Source organism: Oncorhynchus mykiss, chromosome 24 (assembly GCF_057628025.1).
Source record: "Oncorhynchus mykiss isolate SJ-2025 chromosome 24, ASM5762802v1, whole genome shotgun sequence".
Classification (NCBI taxonomy): Eukaryota; Metazoa; Chordata; class Actinopteri; order Salmoniformes; family Salmonidae; genus Oncorhynchus; species Oncorhynchus mykiss.
In genome coordinates, this window is record NC_143045.1 from 20,585,105 (window position 1) to 20,609,384 (window position 24,280).

The following is a 24,280-nucleotide window of genomic DNA, read 5'->3' on the forward strand; positions in this document are numbered from 1 at the left end:
TAAGCTGCTATAGGGAACATAGGTCTAAGCTGCTATAGGGAACATAGGTCTAAGCTGCTATAGGGAACATAGGTCTAAGCTGCTATTGGGATATAGGTCTAAGCTGCTATAGGGACATAGGTCTAAGCTGCTATTGGGATATAGGTCTAAGCTGCTATAGGGAACATAGGTCTAAGCTGCTATAGGGAACATAGGTCTAAGCTGCTATAGGAACATAGGTCTAAGCTGCTATTGGGATATAGGTCTAAGCTGCTATAGGGACATAGGTCTAAGCTGCTATAGGGACATAGGTCTAAGCTGCTATAGGGACATAGGTCTAAGCTGCTATAGGGACATAGGTCTAAGCTGCTACATGTATAGGGAAATAGGCCTAAGCTGCTACATGTATAGGGAAATAGGCCTAAGCTGCTACATGTATAGGGAAATAGGCCTAAGCTGCTACATGTATAGGGAAATAGGCCTAAGCTGCTACATGTATAGGGAAATAGGCCTAAACTGCTATAGGGACGACGTCTAAGGTGGGATGGTAACTAGGTAGCTACTAGGTAGTAATATGGACTTCTATTAGCTATCTGCAGCTTTGGGGTCATACTTAATCAGCAGAGATGAACCTGGCTAAGGGAGCCTTGCCATGTTTAGGTTAAACACATCCCCTGAGTGTCCCTCTGCAGTGGGGACACAGCCCCAGGCTGGCCTCTCTCTGTGGGCTGCCTCTACTATACCTGCTCTCCCTCAGTGAAGGGGCGCAGGCCAAAGCTCCAGTTGATGGTGGGGGTGGGGTCCCCTGACGCCTCACAGGTCAGAGTCACCTGCTCAGCCATCTCAGACGTGCTCTGGTTCAGCAGGAAGGTGATCTTAGGTTTCACTGTAGCAAAGGCAGACACACACAGAGCCATTATAACCAACCTGCAGTGACACTCACCTGTATGACCTACAGTATAGCTACATTCACAGTATGCAATCCCATAGTGACATCAATCACCTGCCAGATCTGATGATAGTACTTAAAACCTAGAGTTATAATCACAACATAACCCCCAAAATAATCCAATGTTAAAATCCTCCCACTGTGAATAAATATAGACAAACCATGATTAACCATCACAAACCCGTCACATAGTCAATCATCTGTCAGCACCAAGTGAGAGGAGTCCCTCACCAAACACTCTAAGGCTGACTTCCTGTTCGCTCTCCCCAGCCTTGTTCTTAGCGATGCAGGTGTACTCTCCCTCATCCAGCTTGGCTACCTCCATGATGGTCATCTCTGAACCGTCCTTATTAAAGCTGTACTTGTCTCCTGACTCCAGAAGAACACTGGCTCTGGGGGAGAGAAAGGGAACACACACACACACAGAGATTATTCTGATTACAATCAGCTTTTGTGAAACAAAGAGAATCAGATTTTATTTATTTATTTTACCTTTATTTAACTAGGCAAGTCAGTTAAGAACAAATTCTTATTTTCAATGACGGCCTAGGAACAGTGGGTTAGAACGACAGGGGCAGAACGACAGATTTGTACCTTGTCAGCTCGAACTTGCAACCTTCCGGTTACTAGCCGAACGCTCTAACCACTAGGCTACCCTGCCGCCCCACAACTAAAATAAGTCTGCTGCTAACTACGCTTGATGAGAATTTTTATCTAATAAATAAATAAGTATTTTTCCCTCTGTGAAGTAGGTCAAACAGACTTAATTCAAATTATCTCAATTCATTGTTTATCAAAGTAATGTTTCAGTGTGACATTGAATCGCTATTTCCGATTTAATGACAATGAATATTTTTAATCCAGTCTTCAATCATGATCTCTATAGTCTATACCGGAGAGCCATTTATTTATTGGCACTAACAATGATCCCTAGGCTCAAAGCTTATCACCTTGACTGATGAGTTAAAATAGCTCTTCCCCCTTTACCTAAGACTCAACCCCAAAGACAAGTGTCACATGGAGTTCACACCAGTCCTTTCCCTCACCTAGCAACAAGGGAAACAGCTCCTCTAACTCTTCTAAGAAGGTGAGAGAAATACACTACACTGCCAACAGAAAACCAAGGGCAGGGGACTGTTGGTAGCCTATGAGTTCCATGGTCAGATGGACATCTGCAAAACACTGGTTAGTGGTATATCAGTCTACCAGCCTTGAGTGTGTGCGTGTGCGCGTAAGAGAGAGAATGTGCTCCAGTCTTACCGTGCCCAGGTCACCATGGGCTCTGGGTATCCATCAGCAGCACAGGTCAACATGGCAGACTGGCCCACGCCTGCTGTGGCATTCACCTCAGACTGCCACACCCGGATGGTAGGGAGCACTGAGGGAGGGACATTAACACACCTGAGACCAAGTTATTACAGCTGAAATCCAGCCCACAGTCATCTTCTGTCTAGGATGTTGATAGATGGCTTAACACCACAAAATGGTGTCAAAACCATGAATAAAGTGACAAGGGAATAGAGCGGGAAGAAGAAGTGGGCTGACCGTTGACGATGACCCTAATGATCTTGAGGTCAATCTCTCCCCGGGCCATGAGGCGGCCCTCGCAGGTGTACGACCCCTCGTCTGTCTTCTTGATGCCTCGGATCTGCAGGTGGTTGTTGGGAAGGATCTTAAAGCGGACTGAGAGAAGGATCAAATCAGAATTAAATTGTAATGTATGAGTATTCTGATTGAGGGATAAGAAAGGGCTTTTCAGACGGAGACCCCTTAACTCAAAATCTCACTTTCTATGTAAATTCTTTAATTAAAGTGTTTAAACAGTTTCATACCCACCAGTTATAACATTTGTCAAATAATTGCTCAAATGGAACATTGTCTGACAGCTGGATAGGGACTTTTCTGACATGGTTGAGTAACAACGGGTGACAAGGCTGACAGTCAAAGAGTGTGGGGGGTGGAAAAAGGAAACAGCAAAAATATAGGAACCCTTTAGCATTATACAATTCTGATAACTTTACCAAAATTCACAGGTTTTCCACCTGTGAGTTACTGGAATTGTGCAACCCTACTCCAGGCTAAATGGCATCTATCTCACCATCCTTCTCCATCTGAATCTTCACTCCTTTGTGTTTCCAGATGATGGTGGGGGGAGGGGAGCTGATGACGTCACAGACAATGTTGGCGTTGTCCCCTTCATTGAACTCTTGGGGGGAGGGGGCGTTCTTGAAGGTGATCCTTTCTACAAGACAAAATACAAGAATGTTAGTCAACCATTTAAAACCATGAAGAACATAATGGGTGTGTCTCAAATGGCACCCTATTCCCTACGCGGTGTACTAGCTTTGACCAGGGCCCATAGGGTGCACTACATAGAGAATAGGGTGCTATTTGAGACGTAGCAATGGGTTCATTTAACTGTTTCCCCCTACACCTCAGCCTCTTAACTGCCTTTATTCTAAACACATTAGCATGTTGTGCCTAGTGGGAAACCATAAAGGGTTTAGATGATGGACTGCTGATGCTTGGCAGTGTTTAGCTATAGAAACCATTAGTCAAAAGACATGCACAACAGACATTAGGCCTTGTCTTAATGGGCTTTGGAGGGGTTTATTAAACTGATGAAAAATCCATCTCCAGCTGAAAAACAGAAAATAAAGATATTTTTCCCTCAAGCCCTCAATAAAAAGTTAGAGCTTTTCCTTCATAACTATACTGAAGGTTAAGAACATTTCAGCTTAGGGTTCTTAATATAACAATTTAACGCTCTGTGATCAGGACATCCCCCTGAGTTTTTATACTATGTCATAATGCAAACACACACTGGTTTTGAACAGGACATCTAGCCTGCGTACCAAATGGCACCCTATTCCCTAAATAGTACACTACTTTAGACCAGGGCCAATGGGACTCTGGTCAAAAGTAGTGAACCTTATAGGGAGGGATTAGGTTGCCCCTTTGGACACATCCCTAGAGAATGAAGAAGGAGGAGCAGTTTACGGTAGAACTTGACGTTGACGGTGGCTTCTGCTGACTGGTCTCCGTTGGTGGCCAGACACTTGTAGGTCCCAGCGCTGTCCACCCCGGCCTTGTAGAGCGTGAGTGTGGACGAGGACTCGTCGTTTCGGGTTACGGTGATCTCTGGTTTGTTGGGCTCTATCCTCTCCCCGCTCGGAGAATACCAGTCAATCTCCTTTGCTACCCCAACAACTGCACAGAGACAAGAGACGGTTACATGTGTTTGTTTTTGTATCTAACTAGAATCATTAGGATTAAACATTTCGCTATCACAATGTTGAATCTCTAAATGAGACAAATAAAGGGCCAAAAAGAAGGCTATCAACCTAGGAAACAACCTATACACCTTATTAGGAATTAGTACGCCGTTATCCTAGAGAAGGTTACAGCTACCTTGTTCCTGTCTAGTGGCTTGACAACTGTGGTCTACACACAGCATATCAGGACAGGACACAAAAGGTCACAGTGTATAATCAGTACTGCACAATGGGATCCAAACATTTCCAAAGAGGCAGTAGTCTACTACAGTATAATGATAGAGGGGCAAGCTTACTTTCACACAGAAAGAACTTGGACTCTCCGACACTGATCTCTCCCTGGGTGGGAGTGATCTCCACTTCCAGACAAACTGAAAAGAGAACAAAATAGGGACATTAGACAGAGGAGAACTTGGAAGCAGTGTTAAGTTTGTTTGTGTTTGTGTGTGTGTGTGTGTGTGTGTGTGTGTGTGTGTGTGTGTGTGTGTGTGTGCATGTGCATGTGTATGTGTGTGTGTGTGTGTGTGTGTGTGTGTGTGTGCATGTGTAGAGATGTGTAGAGAGAACATTTCATTAATGACATATGATATTAAAGCTTATGTCTGCAGCGCTGTTCTACCTGTAACCAAAAAGGGTTCTCCTATGGGAACAGCCGAAGAACCCTTTTAGGTTCTAGATAGCACCTTTTGACCAGGGCTGGTAGCTCTGGTCAAAAGTAGTGCACTATATAGGGAATAGGGTGCCATTTGGGAGGCTGGCCTGGACGCCTCCACACCAGCAACATCCTACTGTACACCATGCTCGGATGAACCAGTAGAAAACATATGAAATGGTAAACAAAACACAGCAAAGAGAGAACTGGCTGCAGAGAGAGAGAAAGTACTTTGTCCATGCCTAAGGTGATACAGTAGCCTCCATCTCAGCATGCAGGTAGGTAGGTAAGTTAGCATGCAGGTAGGTAAGTTCTACTGCTCTTATTGACAGTGGAGCAGCCAAGGGGGAGAAACAAAATCAATCGTTTCAACACAGAAATCTATTCCAAGCCATGGCTCAGGCCTCAGAGAAGCACCTCTGGCAGATCGATTGAGACTTTATTTTATTGACTGGTAAGACTATGCACTAGGCTGACACCTGCAGAGTAAAGCCTTGTTCACAGAGGTCGTTTGAAGTGACTAAAATCCCATTTTCTTATTAGAATCTCAGATTTTTCCTGCAGTCTAAACAGGCAAAAAGCACATGGAATCAGATGTTTCAAACCACATTTCAAGCCACCTTCCTAGGTGGTTTGAAATCAGATATAAATCAGATTCCTGGCCATGTGACCTGTGTCTGAATGGTCGTGTCTGAATGGTCATATCTGATTTATCTGCCCTTAAGTGATATCTAGACTGTTATTTGGTATATCTTGTTGCTTTGTAGCTACACTGTTGACAATTTGACAAGAACATGTGGTAGCTAACTAGCTTGTTAATTGTTTACAAACAATGAGGGAATGTAATGGCAGGCTAAACAGCTACCTAGTAAGCTAGTTAACTGCTGTGGCTAACCAAAACCGACTCATTTTGAAAGTTGGAGTATCTTATCGTTTGAGGCTTTAAAAATGTTCTTACACTATGATTTTGAACATTCAAAGCAACAGGGAGACTTCCTTCCATGGCAGGCATTGTTGTCACCTTAGCTTGCTAGATGCTACACTACAACTTCCGAGTGCACACAAACTCGCCACTTCTATGTCAACTAGCGTAGCCATGTCAGTCTGAACACATAAATCCGATTTAGTCACTTGTAACTTGCTGTTTGAACTGTCAGAATACCAGAACAGATTTGAAAAACAAAACTGATTTGAGCATTAAGGCCTGTAGTGTGAACAAGGCTTTATTAAAGACAAGGGAATACAGATCAACCATCTCCCTAGTGATAGTAATGTGGTAAGAAGAGTGGGCAAACCCCTTACTGTAGGACTGCGGCATATTTAATAATTTTTTTAACCTTTATTTAACTAGGCAAGTCAGTTAAGAACAAATTATTATTTACAAACCTGGACGACTCTGGGCCAATTGTGCGCCGCCCTATGGGTCTCCCAATCACGGCCGGATGTGATACAGCCTGGATATCAATCTGTATTTGTTGGACATTTCCTATAAAATATCTGATTGCATCAGAGGTGATTGATGTGAGATGTTATCTACCAACCATATAATCCAAATTCATCAACCCAGAGAAAATAACATTCTGGAAATGGCACTTCTAATTTGTAACACTGTCAACTCAGCTCTGATTTCAGATTTATAGACCTCTAGATAGCGAAGAACCATACATCATCAGATTGGGCTGGTTATCACAAAGTATCGTGGAATCGTTAAGACAACAAGCAGCATAAAAGCAAAATGGTTACACAAACTGTGTAGCCTACCCTTGGAAGAACCTTGTGCCAATCAACTTCATATCAATTCTATGGGGAAAACACCCTACTTATAACGCAGCTTTCATTATGATGAATCCCATGGGTAATTCACACACTTGGAAGAATAACTTAAGACACATAAAAAATTGTGTTTTACAGACTTGTTGACGTTCTGCTGTGCGTTGTGTTGCTAACCTTACTTTGCTACCTGACAACTTTACGGTTTTTATTTTATAATTACCATTTTTATTTTTAGTTTTTCCTTCACTCAAATTTTTTTTCATTCAACTTCTTCACTCCAGATAGTTTATCTGGACATGGTTCGTAAGGGCCTCCACCAGCCGAAGCTAAGTAGTAACATTAACATGATGCCTTCTAATTGCAGTCATTGTACTCATAATATACAGGAGAACGATCGCCTTACGCCGAGGATAGCTGTGCTTTTCTTTTGAAAAAGCTATTGTGCAGCAACTCACTGCCTTCCTGAAGACAAACAATGCATACGAAATGCTTCAGTCTGGTTTTAGACCCCATCATAGCACTGAGACTGCACTTGTGAAGGTGGTAAATTACCTTTTAATGGCATCAGACCGAGGCTCAGCATCTGTCCACGTGCTCCTAGACCTTAGTGCTGCTTTTGATACCATCGATCACCACATTATTTTGGAGAGAATGGAAACCCAAATTGGTCTACACGGACAAGTTATGGCCTGGTTTAGATCTTATCTGTCAGAAAGATATCAGTTTGTCTCTGTGAATGGTTTGTCCTCTGACAAATCAACTGTACATTTCTGTGTTCCTCAAGGTTCCGTTTTAGGACTGCTATTGTTTTCACTATATATTTTACCTCTTGGGGATGTCATTCGAAAACATAATGTTAACTTTTACTGCTATGCGGATGACACCGGATGTACATTTCAATGAAACACGGTGAAGCCCCAAGAGTGCCCTCGCTGGAAGCCTGTGTTTCAGACATAAGGAAATGGATGGCTGTCAGGCTTTTAAACTCTGACAACTTTTTTTTTGCTACTTTTAAACTCGGAGATGCTTGTTCTAGGTCCCAAGAAACAAAGAGATCTTCTGTTGAATCTGACAATTAATCTTGATGGTTGTACAGTCGTCTCAAATAAAACTGTGAAGGACCTCTACGTTACTCTGGACCCTGATCTCTCTTTTGACAAACATATCAAGACTGTTTCAAGGACAGCTTTTTTCCATTTACGTTACATTGTAAAAATCTGACATTTTCTGTCCAAAAATGATGCAGAAAAATTAATCCATGCTTTTGTTACTTCTAGGTTAGACTACTGCAATGCTCTACTTTCCGGCGACCCGGATAAAGCACTAAATAAACTTCAGTTAGTGCTAAATACGGCTGCTAGAATCCTGACTTGAACCCAAAAATTCTGATCATATTACTCCAGTGCTAGCCTCCCTACACTGGCTTCCTGTTAAGGCAAGGGCTGATTTCAAGGTTTTACTGCTAACCTACAAAGTATTACATGGGCTTGCTCCTACCTATCTCTCTGACTTGGTCCTGCCGTACATACCTATACGTACGCTACGGTCACAAGACGCAGGTCTCCTAATTGTCCCTAGAATTTCTAAGCAAACAGCTAGAGGCGGGGCTTTCTCCTATAGAGCTTCATTTTTATGGAATGGTCTGCCTACCCATGTGAGAGACACAGACTCGGTCTCAACCTTCAAGTCTTTATTGAAGAGTCCTATAGGTCCTATGATTGAGTGTAGTCTGGCCCAGGAGTGTGAAGGTGAACGGAAAGGCACTGGAAAAACGAACCGCCCTTGTCTCTGCCTGGCCGGTTCCCCTCTCTCCACTGGAATTCTCTGCCTCTAACCCTATTACAGGGGCTGAGTCACTGGCTTACTGGTGCTCTTCCATGCCGTCCCTAGGAGGGGTGCGTCACTTGAATGGGTTGAGTCATTGACGTGGTCTTCCTGTCCGGGTTGGCGCCCCCCCTTGGGTTGTGCCGTGGCGGAGATCTTTGTGGGCTATACTCGGCCTTGTCTCAGGATGGTAAGTTGGTGGTTGAAGATATCCCTCTACTGGTGTGGGGGCTGTGCTTTGGCAAAGTGGGTGGGTTTATATCCTGCCTGTTTGGCCCTGTCCAGGGGTTCGTCAGATGGGGCCACAGTGTCTCCTGACCCCTCCTGTCTCAGCCTCCAGTATTTATGCTGCAGTAGTTTGTGTCGGGGGGCTAGAGTCAGTCTGTTATATCTGGAGTATTTCTCCTGACTTATCCGGTGTCCTGTGTGAATTTAAGTATGCTCTCTCTAATTCTCTCTGGCCACCCCTCATAGCCTGGTTCCTCTCTAGGTTCTCCTTAGGTTTTGGCCTTTCTAGGGAGTTTTTCCTAGCCACCGTGCTTCTACACCTGTATTGCTTGCTGTTTGGGTTTTTAGGCTGGCTTTCTGTACAGCACTTTGATATATCAGCTGACGTAAGAAGGCCTATATAAATACATTTGATTTGATCAAAATCAAATTTACATAGAGCTGTTTGGAAATAAACAGCATCACACCAGAAAGTATACTCATAACAAATGTCTGTCTATATTCCACTTCACAGGATAGATTCATACGTTCAGCTTTCTCCCACACACCATCAGCACCACCCACTTCTGACTGGAGAAGACAGCCCTCCGAGACCAGGCTCATTCACCAGCCTTTTGTCTGGTTATCCCGAGTTATGCTGTGAGGAGCCTGGTGAGAGGGCCAATATGAGACCATGGCTGCGTCCCAAATAGCCCCCTATTCCCTATGGGCCCTGTTCAACAGTAGTGCACTATATAGGGAATAGGCTGCCATTTGGGACTCAGCCCTGACCTATCAAAAGGGCTCCTGCATTAGCTAGTTTTCTCTGAGGAGCCTCTGTCTGTGCCAGCCCATATGGAAGATGCATGGCTATAATGGGGTCTCCACCGCCAAGAATAGCGAGTTCTGGAAGTAGTCATTTCCAATATCGGGCAAGCATAAACGTCATAAACCAAGCAAAACTAACGTCAAGTACCAAGCAGTAGATTAACTATGCATGTCCGGTTGGTTTCTGATGGAGAGTGAGACATGTAATCCTTGCCCTTGTGATACATACTGTATCTCTGTGTGCAAACATCTGAGCTTCATATGACCAGCAGAGTATTAGCTACAGATGTTCAGTAAGATTAGGTTATATCACTCTGTCATCCAGTATAAGCACATAGCACGGAATGTCCCATCAAAACAAAAACAACGGTAGCTAGGTATCATGGAGGTTATCCATTTGTGCATGCAAGATTAGCTTGCTTTTGAAATGTAAATAAGCCTCATTGCGGAGGGTATTATTACCAGATGGGTGATATTAAGGAACTGACTGTCAGGCTGTCTAGGCTGCAGTAGACTGGATTAGGGGGAGTCAATTTGCTGAGGCACCCCACAAGGGAAGAATCAGATTTCTGAGAGAGATGGGATCAGTCTCTAATACATGACAAAAGATAGGCTCTAGATACTGTAAGTTATCATAAAGCCTGCTCTGACCATGGGAACTTGAAACCAATGAAAGATTGAAAGAAGAGGCTTTAAGACTAGATCCAAATACAGTATACAGTCAATCCCTGACTGAGCACAGTGGCCAGTAGATACATGTTATCTCACAAACCCACACACAGAGAGAGAGAACGGGTTGAGAAAGAGAGAGAGAGAAACGGGTTGAGAAAGAGAGAGAGAGAAAGACAGGGATAAGAAAGTGAGAGAGGGGGGGAGTGAGAGAGAGAGGGGGATGGAGGGGTGTGAGAGAGAGAACAAGAGATGGAGGGGTGTGTGTGAGAGAGAGAGAGAGAGAGAGAGAGAGAGAGAACAAGAGATGGAGGGGTGTGTGAGAGAGAGAGAGAGAGAGAACAAGAGATGGAGTGGTGTGAGAGAGAGAGAGAGAGAGAGAGAGAGAGAGAGAGAGAGAGAGAGAGAGAGAGAGAGAGAGAACACAAGAGATGGACTGCTTCAGCAGTGCCAGTGAGTCCCATTATGAATGGCCCAGACAAGCATATCTCCTCTCTGTTTTGCTAGCATTGTTTTTGTATAGAAATAAGGTCAGCCCAGCAGCAATGATCAACAACACAGCAGACTTTAACCTAAAGAAGGTAACCACTGGAGTCTGAAAAAAATATGTTCGTTTTTTTTGCTCCAAGAAATCAATGATGCTTGTCAGCCTACAGTGTGATACAATAACTCCATGTGATTTAAACAAAAACAAAAAGTCCACTTGCTGTCACGCCCTGACCTTAGAGAGCCTTTTTATGTCTCTATTTGGTTTGGTCAGGGTGTGATTTGGGTGGGTATTCTATGTTCTGTTTTCTATGATTTTGTATTTCTATGTTTTGTCCGGGTATGGTTCTCAATCAGGGACAGCTGTCTATTGTTGTCTCTGATTGGGAATCATACTTAGGCAGCCTTTTTCCCTTTTGTCTTTGTAGGAAATTGTCTTTGTTAGGGGCACTACTGCCATTGTAAGCTTCACGGTCGTTTTTGTTTTCTTGTTTTAGTTGGCGACATTACAAATAAAAGAAAATGTACGCTGACCACGCTGCACCTTGGTCTCATTCCGATGACGGCCTTGACACTTGCAAGAAATTCATCCCCTTCACAACAGGGCAGTGTATAGTTTTGGTTATGGATACTGCCAATGGTTATGTGTATGCTCAATAATCCATTAGCAGCTTCCCTCCCTTTCACTACTGTAAGGAAAGACCACTGGAGTGGAGCAGAGAAGCTTGTCCAAACTGCCAACATGGAAACAGCATGATAGCGCTCCGCCTCAACATTATTAATCTACTAAAAGCAACTGTTAAGATTATTCATGCATGACAACACTTTTCATCTCCTGATGCATGGACTACATGGCAAACACACGGCGACGACAGAATAATGAGAGTCCCAAAATATTTTTCCTCCACATAGCACTAGTGCTGTCACGATACCAACATTTAAAAAATGATACGATACCAGGCCAAATATCCCAATACCGAGTAGTTTAGCGATACTACGAAGGGAGGCGGCTCAGCGGCGTAGCGTCCTGTTTGCCCCGTCCCGCGGACGCTTTTCCCGTTTTCTAAACGTTCTATGCATGTGCTACTAAAAAACCTATCGCTGAAATTCACATTGAATACAACACATTGAATTTAACTTCACATTATTCAGTAGACAATAGAATACTGCAGAGAATAGCTGATTTGCTCATGTTTGTAAAGGCCTACATGTGATTTGACTGGAGGAATGGGAGGAAGGAATATACAGTAAATGCAACATGATCTGCATGTCACTGTGGCAGTAAGGGGAAAAACACTGCATAAAGATCTGCATGTCATTGTGGCAGTAGGGGGAAAAACACTGCATAATGATCTGCATGTCATTGTGGCAGTAAGGGGGGAAATGCATAGTGATCTGCATGTCATTGTGGCAGTAAGGAGAAAACACTGCATAATGATCTGCATGTCACTGTGGCAGTAAGGGGAAAAACACTGCATAAAGATCTGCATGTCATTGTGGCAGTAGGGGGAAAAACACTGCATAATGATCTGCATGTCATTGTGGCAGTAAGGGGGGAAATGCATAGTGATCTGCATGTCATTGTGGCAGTAAGGAGAAAACACTGGATAATGATCTGCATGTCAATGTGGCAGTAAGGGGGAAAACTGCATAATGATCTGCGTGTCATTGTGGCAGTAAGGGTAAAACACTGCATAATGATCTGCATGTCATTGTGGCAGTAAGGGTAAAACACTGCATAATGATCTGCATGTCAATGTGGTAGTAAGGGAGAAAAAACTGCATAATGATCTGCATGTCATTGTGGCAGTAAGGGGGGAACACTGCATAATGATCTGCATGTCATTGTGGTAGTAAGGGTAAAACACTGCATAATGATCTGCATGTCATTGTGCCAGTAAGGGTAAAACACTGCATAATGATCTGCATGTCAATGTGGTAGTAAGGGAGAAAAAACTGCATAATGATCTGCATGTCATTGTGGCAGTAAGGGTAAAACACTGGATAATGATCTGCATGTCAATGTGGCAGTAAGGGGGAAAACTGCATAATGATCTGCATGTCATTGTGGCAGTAAGGGTAAAACACTGCATAATGATCTGCATGTCATTGTGGCAGTACGGGTAAAACACTGCATAATGATCTGCATGTCATTGTGGCAGTAAGAAGAAAACACTGCATAATGATCTGCATGTGACTGTGGCAGTAAGGGGAAAACACTGCACAATGATCTGCATGTCATTGTGGCAGGAAGGGGGAAAATGCATAATGATCTGCATGTCATTGTAGCAGTAAGGGGAACACATTGCATAATGATCTGCATGTCATTGTGGCAAAAAGGAGAACACTGCATAATGATCTGCATGTCATTGTGGCAGTAAGGGAGAAAAAACTGCATAATGATCTGCATGTCATTGTGGCAGTAAGAAGAAAACACTGCATAATGATCTGCGTGTCACTGTGGCAGTAAGGGGAAAACACTGCACAATGATCTGCATGTCATTGTGGCAGCAAGGGGAAAACACTGCATAATGATCTGCATGTCATTGTGGCAGTAAGGGGAACACACTGCATAATGATCTGCATGTCATTGTGCCAGTAAGGGTAAAACACTGCATAATGATCTGCATGTCATTGTGGAAGTAAGGAGAAAACACTGCATACTGATCTGCATGTAACTGTGGCAGTAAGGGGAAAAACACAGCATAATGATCTGCATGTCATTGTGGAAGTAAGGAGAAAACACTGCATAATGATCTGTATGTAACTGTGGCAGTAAGGGGAAAAACACAGCATAATGATCTGCATGTCATTGTGGCAGTAAGGGGAAAAACACAGCATAATGATATGCATGTCATTGTGGCAGTAAGTAGAAAACGCCACATAATGATCTGCGTGTCACTGTGGCAGTAAGGGGAAAACACTGCACAATGATCTGCATGTCATTGTGGCAGCAAGGGGAAAACACTGCATAATGATCTGCATGTCATTGTGGCAGTAAGGGGAACACACTGCATAATGATCTGCATGTCATTGTGCCAGTAAGGGTAAAACACTGCATAATGATCTGCATGTCATTGTGGAAGTAAGGAGAAAACACTGCATAATGATCTGCATGTAACTGTGGCAGTAAGGGGAAAAACACAGCATAATGATCTGCATGTCATTGTGGCAGTAAGGGGAAAAACACAGCATAATGATATGCATGTCATTGTGGCAGTAAGTAGAAAACGCCACATAATGATCTGCATGTCATTGTGGCTGTAAGTAGAAAACACCACATAATGATATGCATGTCATTGTGGCAGTAAGTAGAAAACACTGTATAATGATCTGCATGTCATTGTGGCAGTAAGTAGAAAACACTGTATAATGATCTGCATGTCATTGTGGCAGTAAGTAGAAAACACTGTATAATGATCTGCATGTCATTATGGCAGTAAGAAGAAAACACTGTATAATGATCTGTCACGATCGTCGTAAGAAGCGGACCAAAGCGCAGCGTGGTGTGAATGCTTCATTTTAATGGATGACGAAAACACGAAGTAAACTGAACAAAACAATAAATGAACAACGACCGTGAAGCTATATACGAAATGTGCTGACACAAGCAACTAACATAGACAATCACCCACAACCCACAATGACAAAACAGGCTGCCTAAATATGGTTCCCAATCAGAGACAACGACTAACACCTGCCTCTGATTGAGAACCATATCAGGCCAAACACAGAAACAGACAAACTAGACATACAACATAGAATGCCCACTCAGATCACACCCTGACCAAACAAAGCCTATAAACATACAAAGCAAACTATGGTTAGGGCATGACATTACCCCTCCCCAAGGTGCGGACTCCGGCCGCAAAACCTGAACCTATAGGGCAGGGTCTGGGTGGCCATCTGTCCGCGGTGGCGGCTCTGGCGCTGGACATGGACCCCACTCCACCATAGTCTTAGTCCGCTTCTGTGGCCTCCTAGGAACGGCGACCCTCGCCGCCAACCTAGGACTGGCAACCCTACTAAAGGGCCCCACTGGACTGAGGGGCAGCTCCGGACTGAGGGGCAGCTCCGGACTGAGGGGCAGCTCCGGACTGAGGGGCAGCTCCGGACTGAGGGTGAGCTCCGGACTGAGGGTGAGCTCAGGACTGAAGGGTAGCTCAGGACTGAAGGATAGCTCAGGACTGAAGGGTAGCTCCTGGCTGGCTGGCGGCTCTGGCAGCCCCTGGCTGGCTGGCGGCTCTGGCAGCCCCTGGCAGCCCCTGGCTGGCTGGCGGCTCTGGCAGCTCCGGACAGACGGGAGACTCTAGCAGCTCCGGACAGACGGGAGACTCTAGCAGCTCCGGACAGACGGGAGACTCTAGCAGCTCCGGACAGACGGGAGACTCTAGCAGCTCCGGACAGACGGGAGACTCTAGCAGCTCCGGACAGACGGGAGACTCTAGCAGCTCTGGACAGACGGGAGACATGTAAGCCGGCCCAAGGAGACGCACTGGAGACCAGATGCGTAGAGTCGGCTTCATGGCACCTGGCTCGATGCCCACTCTAGCCCGGGTCGATACGAGGAGCTGTATTGTACCGCACAGGGCTATGCACCCGCACCGGGGACACCGTGCGCTCCACAGAATAACACGGTGCCTGCCCGGTCTCTCTCGCTCTCCGGTTAGCACAGGAAGTTGGCGCAGGTCTCCTACCTTGTTTCGCCACACTCCCTGTCTGCCCCCTCCAATACATTTTTGGGGCTGCCTCTCGGCACACTGCTCCAGAGAATCCCAGGCGGGCTCCGGCACTCTCCCTGGGTCGACCGCCCACCTGTCTATCTCCTCCCAAGTAGTGACAGTCCAGATCTCGCTCCCATGTCCAGAAATCCTGACATCGCTGCTGCTGCCCATTACTTTACAAAACAATAAACTAATAACGACCGTGAAGCTATATACAAAATGTGCTGACACAAGCAACTAACATAGACAATCACCCACAATGACAAAAAGGCTGCCTAAATATGGTTCCCAATCAGAGACAATGACTAACACCTGCCTCTGATTGAGAACCATATCAGGCCAAACACAGAAACAGACAAACTAGACATACAACATAGAATGCCCACTCAGATCACACCCTGACCAAACAAACATTCAAAGCAAACTATGGTCAGGGCGTGACATGATCTGCATGTCAATGTGGCAGTAAGGGGGGAACACTGCATAATGATCTGCATGTCATTGTGCCAGTAAGGGTAAAACACTGCATAATGATCTGCATGTCAATGTGGCAGTAAGGGGGGAACACTGCATAATGATCTGCATGTCATTGTGGCAGTAAGGAGAAAACACTGCATAATGATCTGCATGTCATTGTGGCAGTAAGGAGAAAACACTGCATAATGATCTGCATGTCATTGTGGCAGTAAGGGGAAAACACTGCATAATGATCTGCGTGTCATTGTGCCAGTAAGGGTAAAACACTGCATAATGATCTGCATGTCAATGTGGCAGTAAGGGGAAAACACTGCATAATGATCTGCATGTCAATGTGGCAGTAAGGGTAAAACACTGCATAATGATCTGCATGTCATTGTGGCAGTAAGGAGAAAACACTGCATAATGATCTGCATGTCATTGTGGCAGTAAGGAGAAAACACTGTCAGTAAGGGGAAAAACACTGCATTAAACCTTCTTTACTCTTGAGTTAACACAGACACTCTTCCTCACTTCCTTACACTCTCTCCGTCTCATAAACACACACACACACACACACACACACACACACACACATACACCACTCCCTCTCCCACACATACACACACTGCTCCCAACTTTTAAAATGTTAGGCACGAAACAGAATTTAAAAAGCACCAGAAATAAATGTATATTTGATATAGTTTAGGCTTACATTTGGCCTGTATGAATCCTACGGTTGAAGCACATCTCATGAGTAGCAGACTTTTTTCCTTTCTTCCTGTGCCAATCACATTTTCCTAAACCTATTGTCAAGTTACCAGGTTGTTAGCTAGCTAGGTGACATTACTGAACAACGTTGTTTTATTATCAAACCAATAATTAGCAACCCAGGATTAGTTTAAAATGGCCCGCGACATGGTTTGTGAAATTATATCAAATTGGTGCTCCATTTTCCCTCTCTGGCACTTAGAGGCTGCATGACAGTGAACTTGCAAAGTCTACTCAGACTGGTCTGTGATCTTATAATAGGAGATTGAATGTATCAACATTGCTCGGTCTGCGCATTGCTCCAATGTAACATGTATAATTCCAACAACAGAAGACTCATCTGGGTCTGCATCCCTGCTTGCCTTCACGCTAAATTACTTATTTTGGAAATGATGGAGGAATAGATGTGCATGAAGACCGGACAGAGAGATGCAGGTGAGTGAGGGCTGGTAGGGAATGCAGCTGGCTGATTACAGCTGCCACACATGACATGATATGCAAATAAAATTGAAGTGGATATTATTGAGCCTGCGCATATAATAAACTAGTGGCTGTTGCTTAAATTCAACGGAATTTATAAACAAAACAGACTTTATAAACATTTTATAACAGGCACCAGCAGGTTCTTTAGATCAGTAGAAACAGTACTATGGTATTCTAAAATGTTGGTATTATAAGTATCATGATGTTTTAGTATTGTGATATTACCGTGGTACTGGTATAACGTGCAACACTACACTGCACATAGTACCACTACACTGCACATAGTACCACCCCCAATTCCCCATCACACTAATAGATGTACAGAAACACTGCTGTCGTCTACCCAGAATTGTGATTTCTCACACATTTAAATACTTCTAAACTGCAAACTCTAATAAGCACCCCCCTATCCACATCGACGGGACAGTAGTGGAGAGGGTAGTACGTTTTAAGTTCCTCGGTGTACACATCACGGACAAACTGAATTGGTTCACCCACACAGACAGCGTGGTGAAGAAGGTGCAGTAGCGCCTCTTCAACCTCAGGAGGCTGAAGAAATTTGGCTTGTCACCAAAAGCACTCACAAACTTTTACAGATGCACAATCGAGAGCATCCTGTCGGGCTGTATCACCGCCTGGTACGGCAACTGCTCCGCCCACAACCGTAAGGCTCTCCAGGGGGTAGTGAGGTCTGCACAACGCATCACCGGGGGCAAACTACCTGCCCTCAAGGACAACAACCACCCGAGCCACTGCCTGTTCACCCCGCTATCATCCAGAAGGCGAGGCCAGTACAGGTGCATCAAAGCAGGGACCGAGAGACTGAAAAACAGCTTCTATCTCAAGGCCATCAGACTGTTAAACAGCCACCACTAACATTCAGTGGCTGCTGCCAACATACTGACTCAACTCCAGCCACTTTAATAATGGAAAAATTAATGTAAAAATGTATCACTAGCCACTTTAAACAATGCCACTTAATACAATGTTTACATACCCTACATTACTCATCTTATATGTATATACTGTACTCTATACCATCTACTGCATCTTGCCATCTTTATGTAATACATGTATCACTAGCCAATTTAAACAATGCCACTTTTATGTTTACATACCCTACATTACTCATCTCATATGTATATACTGTACTCTATACCATCTACTGCATCTTGCCTATGCCATTCTGTACAATCACTCATTCATATATCTTTATGTACATATTCTTCATCCCTTTACACTTGTGTGTATAAGGTAATTGTTGTGGAATTGTTAGGTTAGATTACTCGTGGGTTATTACTGCATTGTCGGACCTAGAAGCACAAGCATTTCGCTACACTCGCATTAGCATCTGCTAACCATGTGTATGTGACAAATAAAATTTGATTTGAGTTCTCAGTTTACAGTAGCTCCACTACATAGAGATCGCTGAATTGAGGGCATACTAATTGTTTTCCTACCAACAGTTCAAATAAATTAAAGTCTACAGACCTCCAGTCATTTTGCTAATGCTAGTTAGCAACTTCCTTCAAACTACGCACATCCATAAAAATGGTATCCACAAGTTAATCTGACTCTGGGGAAGTAGATAAAGGGCCTCATCGCCAAAATCCAAAACTATCCCTTTAATAGGAACCCCCCTTCCATATAAAACAAGAGGCTTGTATTAGGGCCATACCAAGAAATGGATGATTAAAAAGATAAAACCATCCCAGTGAGTCCTCACTGACTGCACTGAAAATACTGTCTGCCTGGCTGATCTAAGATTTCCTTCAAATTGAAAAGCCTTTCATCGCTGTAAATCAGGAGAGCCTTTCCCATCAGAGAGAGAAATAGAGGGGAAAAGAGAGAGAGATGGAGAGAGAGGCGTGATGAGAAGTAGGAGTGAGGAGAGAGTTGTAAGGAGAGAGGAGTGAGGAGAGAGTAGTAAGGAGAGAGGAGTGAGGAGAGAGTAGTAAGGAGAGAGGAGTGAGGAGAGAGGAGTGAGGAGAGAGTAGTAAGGAGAGAGGAGTGAGGAGAGAGTAGTAAGGAGAGAGGAGTAAGGAGAGAGTAGTAAGGAGAGAGGAGTGAGGAGAGAGGAGTGAGGAGAGAGTAGTAAGGAGAGAGGAGTGAGGAGAGAGTAGTAAGGAGAGAGTAGTAAGGAGAGAGTAGTAAGGAGAGAGGAGTAAGGAGAGAGGAGTAAGGAGAGAGTAGTAAGGAGAGAGGAGTGAGGAAAAAGGAGTGCGTGATCTTTGAGACATGTATAACCGATTAGCATTGTTATGGATATAACTGTGTTCATAATGTAATCTAGTATACAAACCCATGGGTAGCATACACATTTTTGGAGATCTAGCCTATCATCAACAATTCTAGTCCTGCTCTCCCAGACAACAAATTAAGACTTGTTCTATTGACCCATGTTCACAGTCTCTGAGAATGTGGAGATGTAGTAGATTGTTAACAGTGATGGCTTGGCTAAGCTTCATAGCCTTCAGGGAAATCTAGGCAAAGTACAGTAAGAGCTTTTTTCAGGTACAGAACAGAGATACTGTAAAACAGTAACACGGGAAGAATCCCAACACAAGAGGACTTGGCAGTGTGACATATCACAATAGCTATGGGGATTGACACATTTGGATCCAGCCTGATCATACAGCCCATAGTTTACAGCTGGCAGTCTGTAATAATGTAGGGCTCTATGAAAAAATGCATCTCCATTCCTAATAAGCCCTACATGCATTTCCATCCAATATTAGAAAGAGGAGGGATTAGTTTGTATCAGAAAATTAATAAATATATTACTTTGTATCCTGTTATACTGTAACAATGAGCTCTGCAAAAGGTTTCTGCAGCAGTGGCTGATCAATTCACTGGCACAGTGTCCCTCCTTCATACTAGGAACTGAGGAGGGAGTAAAGTAGCCCAAGGGTTTCTTTCCTCTTTTTATTTCTCAAGGGCAAGTTCCTTGATGCCCCGCTCCAAGATCCCACATTCCCTTACGGATCCCTCTGTTACTTAGCAGCAGCATAGGATGGTGGCATCCTGTTTGTGTGTGTGTATATAATATAAATATAGCCTATAGAGAATGGAAATGATCTAATGATGACCATGGTGTTTGTCCTCTTTGAGAGGCCCATAAACTTCAGTATTTAGTACTAGGAAGAAAGTCTAGACCAGTGGTTTCCAAACTGTGTGTCAGGACTCACTTGCGGGTCACAGCAGGGGTTCAGTTGGGTCGCGGGATATTTATTTAACTTTTCTTTTTTAAAATACATTTTTTGGGGAGGGACAAACGCTTTCAGTGTAAACTTAAATGACTAAAACCAAATATAAAGAATGTAGAAAAGATAATGGACATATATTTTAAAATATCTTATAATCTTTGAGAATTTACAATAAAAAAAGATAAGCTAGACAGGCCCCCATTGATTTAGTCATTATGTTTTAGCATAAGAACACAGGATTAGCCATGGCAAAATGCATAGAATTGCAGGAAAGTTGGCTTTAAAACGGCAACATTTTATTTCAGCTCCGTGGCAAAATGTGTAGAATTGCAGGAAATGTACTTCAAAGGAGTAGTTCACTATTTTACAATTTGATGTTAGATGGTTCCTCACCCTGAAAGTAGCTCATGAGCCAGGAGAAACTTGAATATATGGTTCAGTTTTCTGTAAACAGCCACTACAAACCTCAGCTAACTTCAGCCACAAGTTAACAATCAATGGAAGTGAGCATCTATTTAAAAAATGATGTCTTTATCCCTTTTCCCCTGCTCAACTCTTATGGTGGGTTGTGAATCAAAAGACACCTCAATTGGTGGGTCACAAAGCAAAAAAGTTTGGGAACCCCTGGTCTAGGCAGATGTCATAGGCCTACACAGTACTGTACCTCTCTCTCATTTGTTGGTTTCCCAGGGGGCTGTGCTCTGCAGCCCGTGACATTTTCATCACTCTCAGAGCTTCCTTCCTCCAGGAGTACAGTGACTTTTTAGAAAAAGAGCTCAACATTACTAATGGGATTTAGTCAGCTAAACTATGGCCCAGATGAGAAGGTCAACATTATATGCAGGCTTTGCCCTGTTTTCTCAGCCTCTCTAGTCTTCATAGAACACCTCTCTGAGCCTGTATTCATAAAGCGTATCAGAGTAGGAGTGCTGATCTAGGATCAGGTCCACCCTGTCCATATAGTCTACTCTTAATCATTATAACCATGTGCACTGAGAGTTGGGAAGCAAGTTCAGGGAGTGAGTGTTAATGAAAAAACACAACATAAACCAAAACAAGAAACAACGCACAGACAAGAAACAGCCACAATGACGCCTGGGGAAAAAACAAAGGGGAGTGAGTGACAGAATATATATATTTTTTTTCGCCAGGTAGGCCAGTTGAGAACAAGTTCTCATTTACAAATCCGAACTGGCCAAGATAAAACAAAGCAGTGTGACAAAAAAAACAACAGAGATACACATGGAATAAACAAACGTACAGTCAATAACACAATAGAAAAATCAGTATACAGTGTGGGCAAATTAAGTAAGGAGGTAAGGAAATAAATAGGCCATAGTGGTGAAGTAATTACAATTTAGCAATTTACAATGGAGTGATATAAGTGCAGATGAGGATGTGCAAGTAGAAATACTGGTGTGAAAAAGTGAAGAAAAACAAAGACAAATATGGGGATGAGGTAGGTGGATTGGATGGGCTATTTACAGATGGGCTATTTACAGATGGGCTATGTACAGCTGCAGCGAACGGTAAGCTGCTCTGACAGCTGACGCTTAAAGTTAGTGAGGGAGATATAAGTCTCCAACTTCAGTGATTTATCCAATTCGTTCCAGTCATTGGCAGCAGAGAACTGGAAGGAAAGGCAGCCAAAGTAAGTGTTGGCTTTGGGGATGACCAGTGAAATATACCTCCTGGAGCGCGTGCTACGGGTGGGTGATGCTATGGTGACCAGTGAGCTGAGATAAGGCGGAGCTTTACCTAGCAAAGACTTATCGATGACCTGTTGAGTCTGCCGATAAGAATACGGTGATTGACAGAGTCGAAAGCCTAGGCCAGGTCGATGAAGACAGCTGCACAGTATTGTCTCTTATCGATGGAGGTTATGATATCATTTAGGACCTTGAGCGTGGCTGAGGTGCACCCGTGACCAGCTTGGAAACAAGATTGCATAGCGGAGAAGGTACAGTGGTCAGTGATCTGTTTTTCACTTGGCCTTCAAAGACTTCAGAAAGGCAGGGCAGGATGGATATAGGTCTATAGTTTGGGTCTGGAGTGTCTACCCTTTGAAGAGAGGGATGACCGCGGCCGCTTTCCAATCTTTAGGAATCTCAGACGATACGAAAGAGTGGCTGAACAGACTAGTAATAGGGGTTGCAACAATGGCTGCGGATAACTTTAGGAAGAGAGGGTCCAGATTGTATAGCCCAACTGATTTGTTGGGATCCAGATTTTACCGCTCTTCCAGAACATCAGCTGTCTGGATTTGGGTGAAGGAGAAGCAGGCTTGGGCTAAGTTCCTGCGGGGGGTGCAGAGCTGTTGGCCGGGGTTGGGGTAGCCAGGTGGAAAGCATGGCCAGCCGTAGTGAAATGCTTATTATAATTCTCAATTATCGTGGATGTATCAGTGGTGACAGTGTTTTCTAGTCTCAGTGCAGTGGGCAGCTGGGAGGAGATACTCTTATTCTCCATGGACTTAGGTGCCCCAAAACTTTTTGGAATTAGTGCTTCAGGATGTAAATTTCTGTTTGAAAAAGATTGCCTTTGCTTTCCTAACGGACTATGTGTATTGGTTCCTAACTTCCCTGAAAAGTTGCATATCGCGTTGGCTAGTCGAAGCTAGTGCAGTAGGCCACAGGGTGTTTTTGTGCTGGTCTAGGGCAGTCAAGTCTGGAGTGAACCAAGGGCTATATCTGTTCTTGTTTTTTATTTTTATTGAATGGGGCATGCTTATTTAAGATGGTGAGGAAAGCACTTTTATAGAACAACCAGGCATCCTCTACTGACGGGATGAGGTCAGTATCCTTCCAGGATATCCGTGCCAGATCGATTAGAAAGGCCTGCTTGCTGAAGTGTTTTAGGGAGCGTTTGACAGTGATGAGGGGTGGGGGTTTGACCACAGACCCATAACGGACGCAGGCAATGAGGCAATGATCTCTGAGATCCTGGTTAAAAACAGCAGAGGTGTATTTAGATGGCAAGCTGGTCAGGATGATATCTATGAGGGTGCCCATGTTTACGGATTTGGGGTTGTACCTGGTAGGTTCCTTGATAATTTGTGTGAAATTGAGGGCATCTAGCTTAGATTGTAGGATGGCTGGGGTGTTGAGCATATCCCAATTTAGGTCACCTAACTAGCAGTACGAACTCTGACGATAGATGGGAGGCAATCAATTCAGTGAGGGATTTATTTCTGGAGAGATGGATTTTTAACTGTTTGGGCATAGACATGGATAGTAAGCCTGCAGAGTTCTGTCAATCTCTACAGTAGATTGCAATTCCGCCCCCTTTAGCAGTTCCGTCTTGAAGGAAAATGATGTAATTGGGGATGTAAATTTCAGAATTTTTGGTGGCCTTCCTAAGCCAGGATTCAGACACGGCTAATACATCAGAGTTGGCAGAGTGTGCTAAAGCAGTGAATAAAGCAAACTTAGGGAGGAGGGTTCTAATGTTAACATGCATGAACCCAAGGCTTTTACGGTTGCAGAAGTCAACAAATGAGAGCGTCTGGGGACACACAGGGCGTGGGTTAACCTTCACATCACCAGAGGAACAGAGGAGTAGGATGAGGGTACGGCTAAAGGCTATAAGAACTGGTCGTCTAGTGCTTTGGGAACAGAGAATAAAAGGAGCAGATTTCTGGGCGCGGAGTCAGGGCATTGTGTACAGACAAGGGTATGGTAGGGTGTGAGTACAGTGGGGGGTAAACCTAGGCATTGAGTGACGATGAGAGAGGTTGCATCTCTGGAGGTGCCAGTTAAGCTAGGTGCGGTCTCCGCATGTGTAGTGGGTGGGACAAGGGGGCTATCTGAGGCATGTTGAGCAGGACTAGGGGCTCCGCAGTAAAATAAAACAATGAGAGCTGCCCTAAACAGTATACAAGGCATATTGACATTAGAGAAAGGCATAAAGCAATCACAGGTGTTGATTGGGACAACGGATAAACAGCTAGGACAACAACAACGGTTAAATCGAGATTAATGGGCAGAGAAGGTCAGTTA

General features: G+C 44.0%; 1 protein-coding gene across 13 annotated transcripts in view; it reads right to left on the reverse strand.

Moving 5' to 3' along the window:
• Positions 1 to 24,280, reverse strand: part of LOC110503959 (neural cell adhesion molecule 1) — a 113,026-nt gene that overhangs the window by 33,086 nt on the left and 55,660 nt on the right. For all 13 annotated transcript variants that reach the window (XM_090218633.1, XM_021582635.3, XM_090218629.1 and 10 more), the window contains exons 2-8: positions 4,500 to 4,574; positions 3,929 to 4,138; positions 3,027 to 3,170; positions 2,474 to 2,611; positions 2,189 to 2,306; positions 1,160 to 1,320; positions 723 to 865 (exon numbers count right to left, since the gene is read on the reverse strand). In XM_090218633.1, the coding sequence (XP_090074759.1) occupies positions 723 to 865; positions 1,160 to 1,320; positions 2,189 to 2,306; positions 2,474 to 2,611; positions 3,027 to 3,170; positions 3,929 to 4,138; positions 4,500 to 4,574 (989 nt within the window). The remainder of the gene's footprint in view (positions 1 to 722; positions 866 to 1,159; positions 1,321 to 2,188; positions 2,307 to 2,473; positions 2,612 to 3,026; positions 3,171 to 3,928; positions 4,139 to 4,499; positions 4,575 to 24,280) is intronic.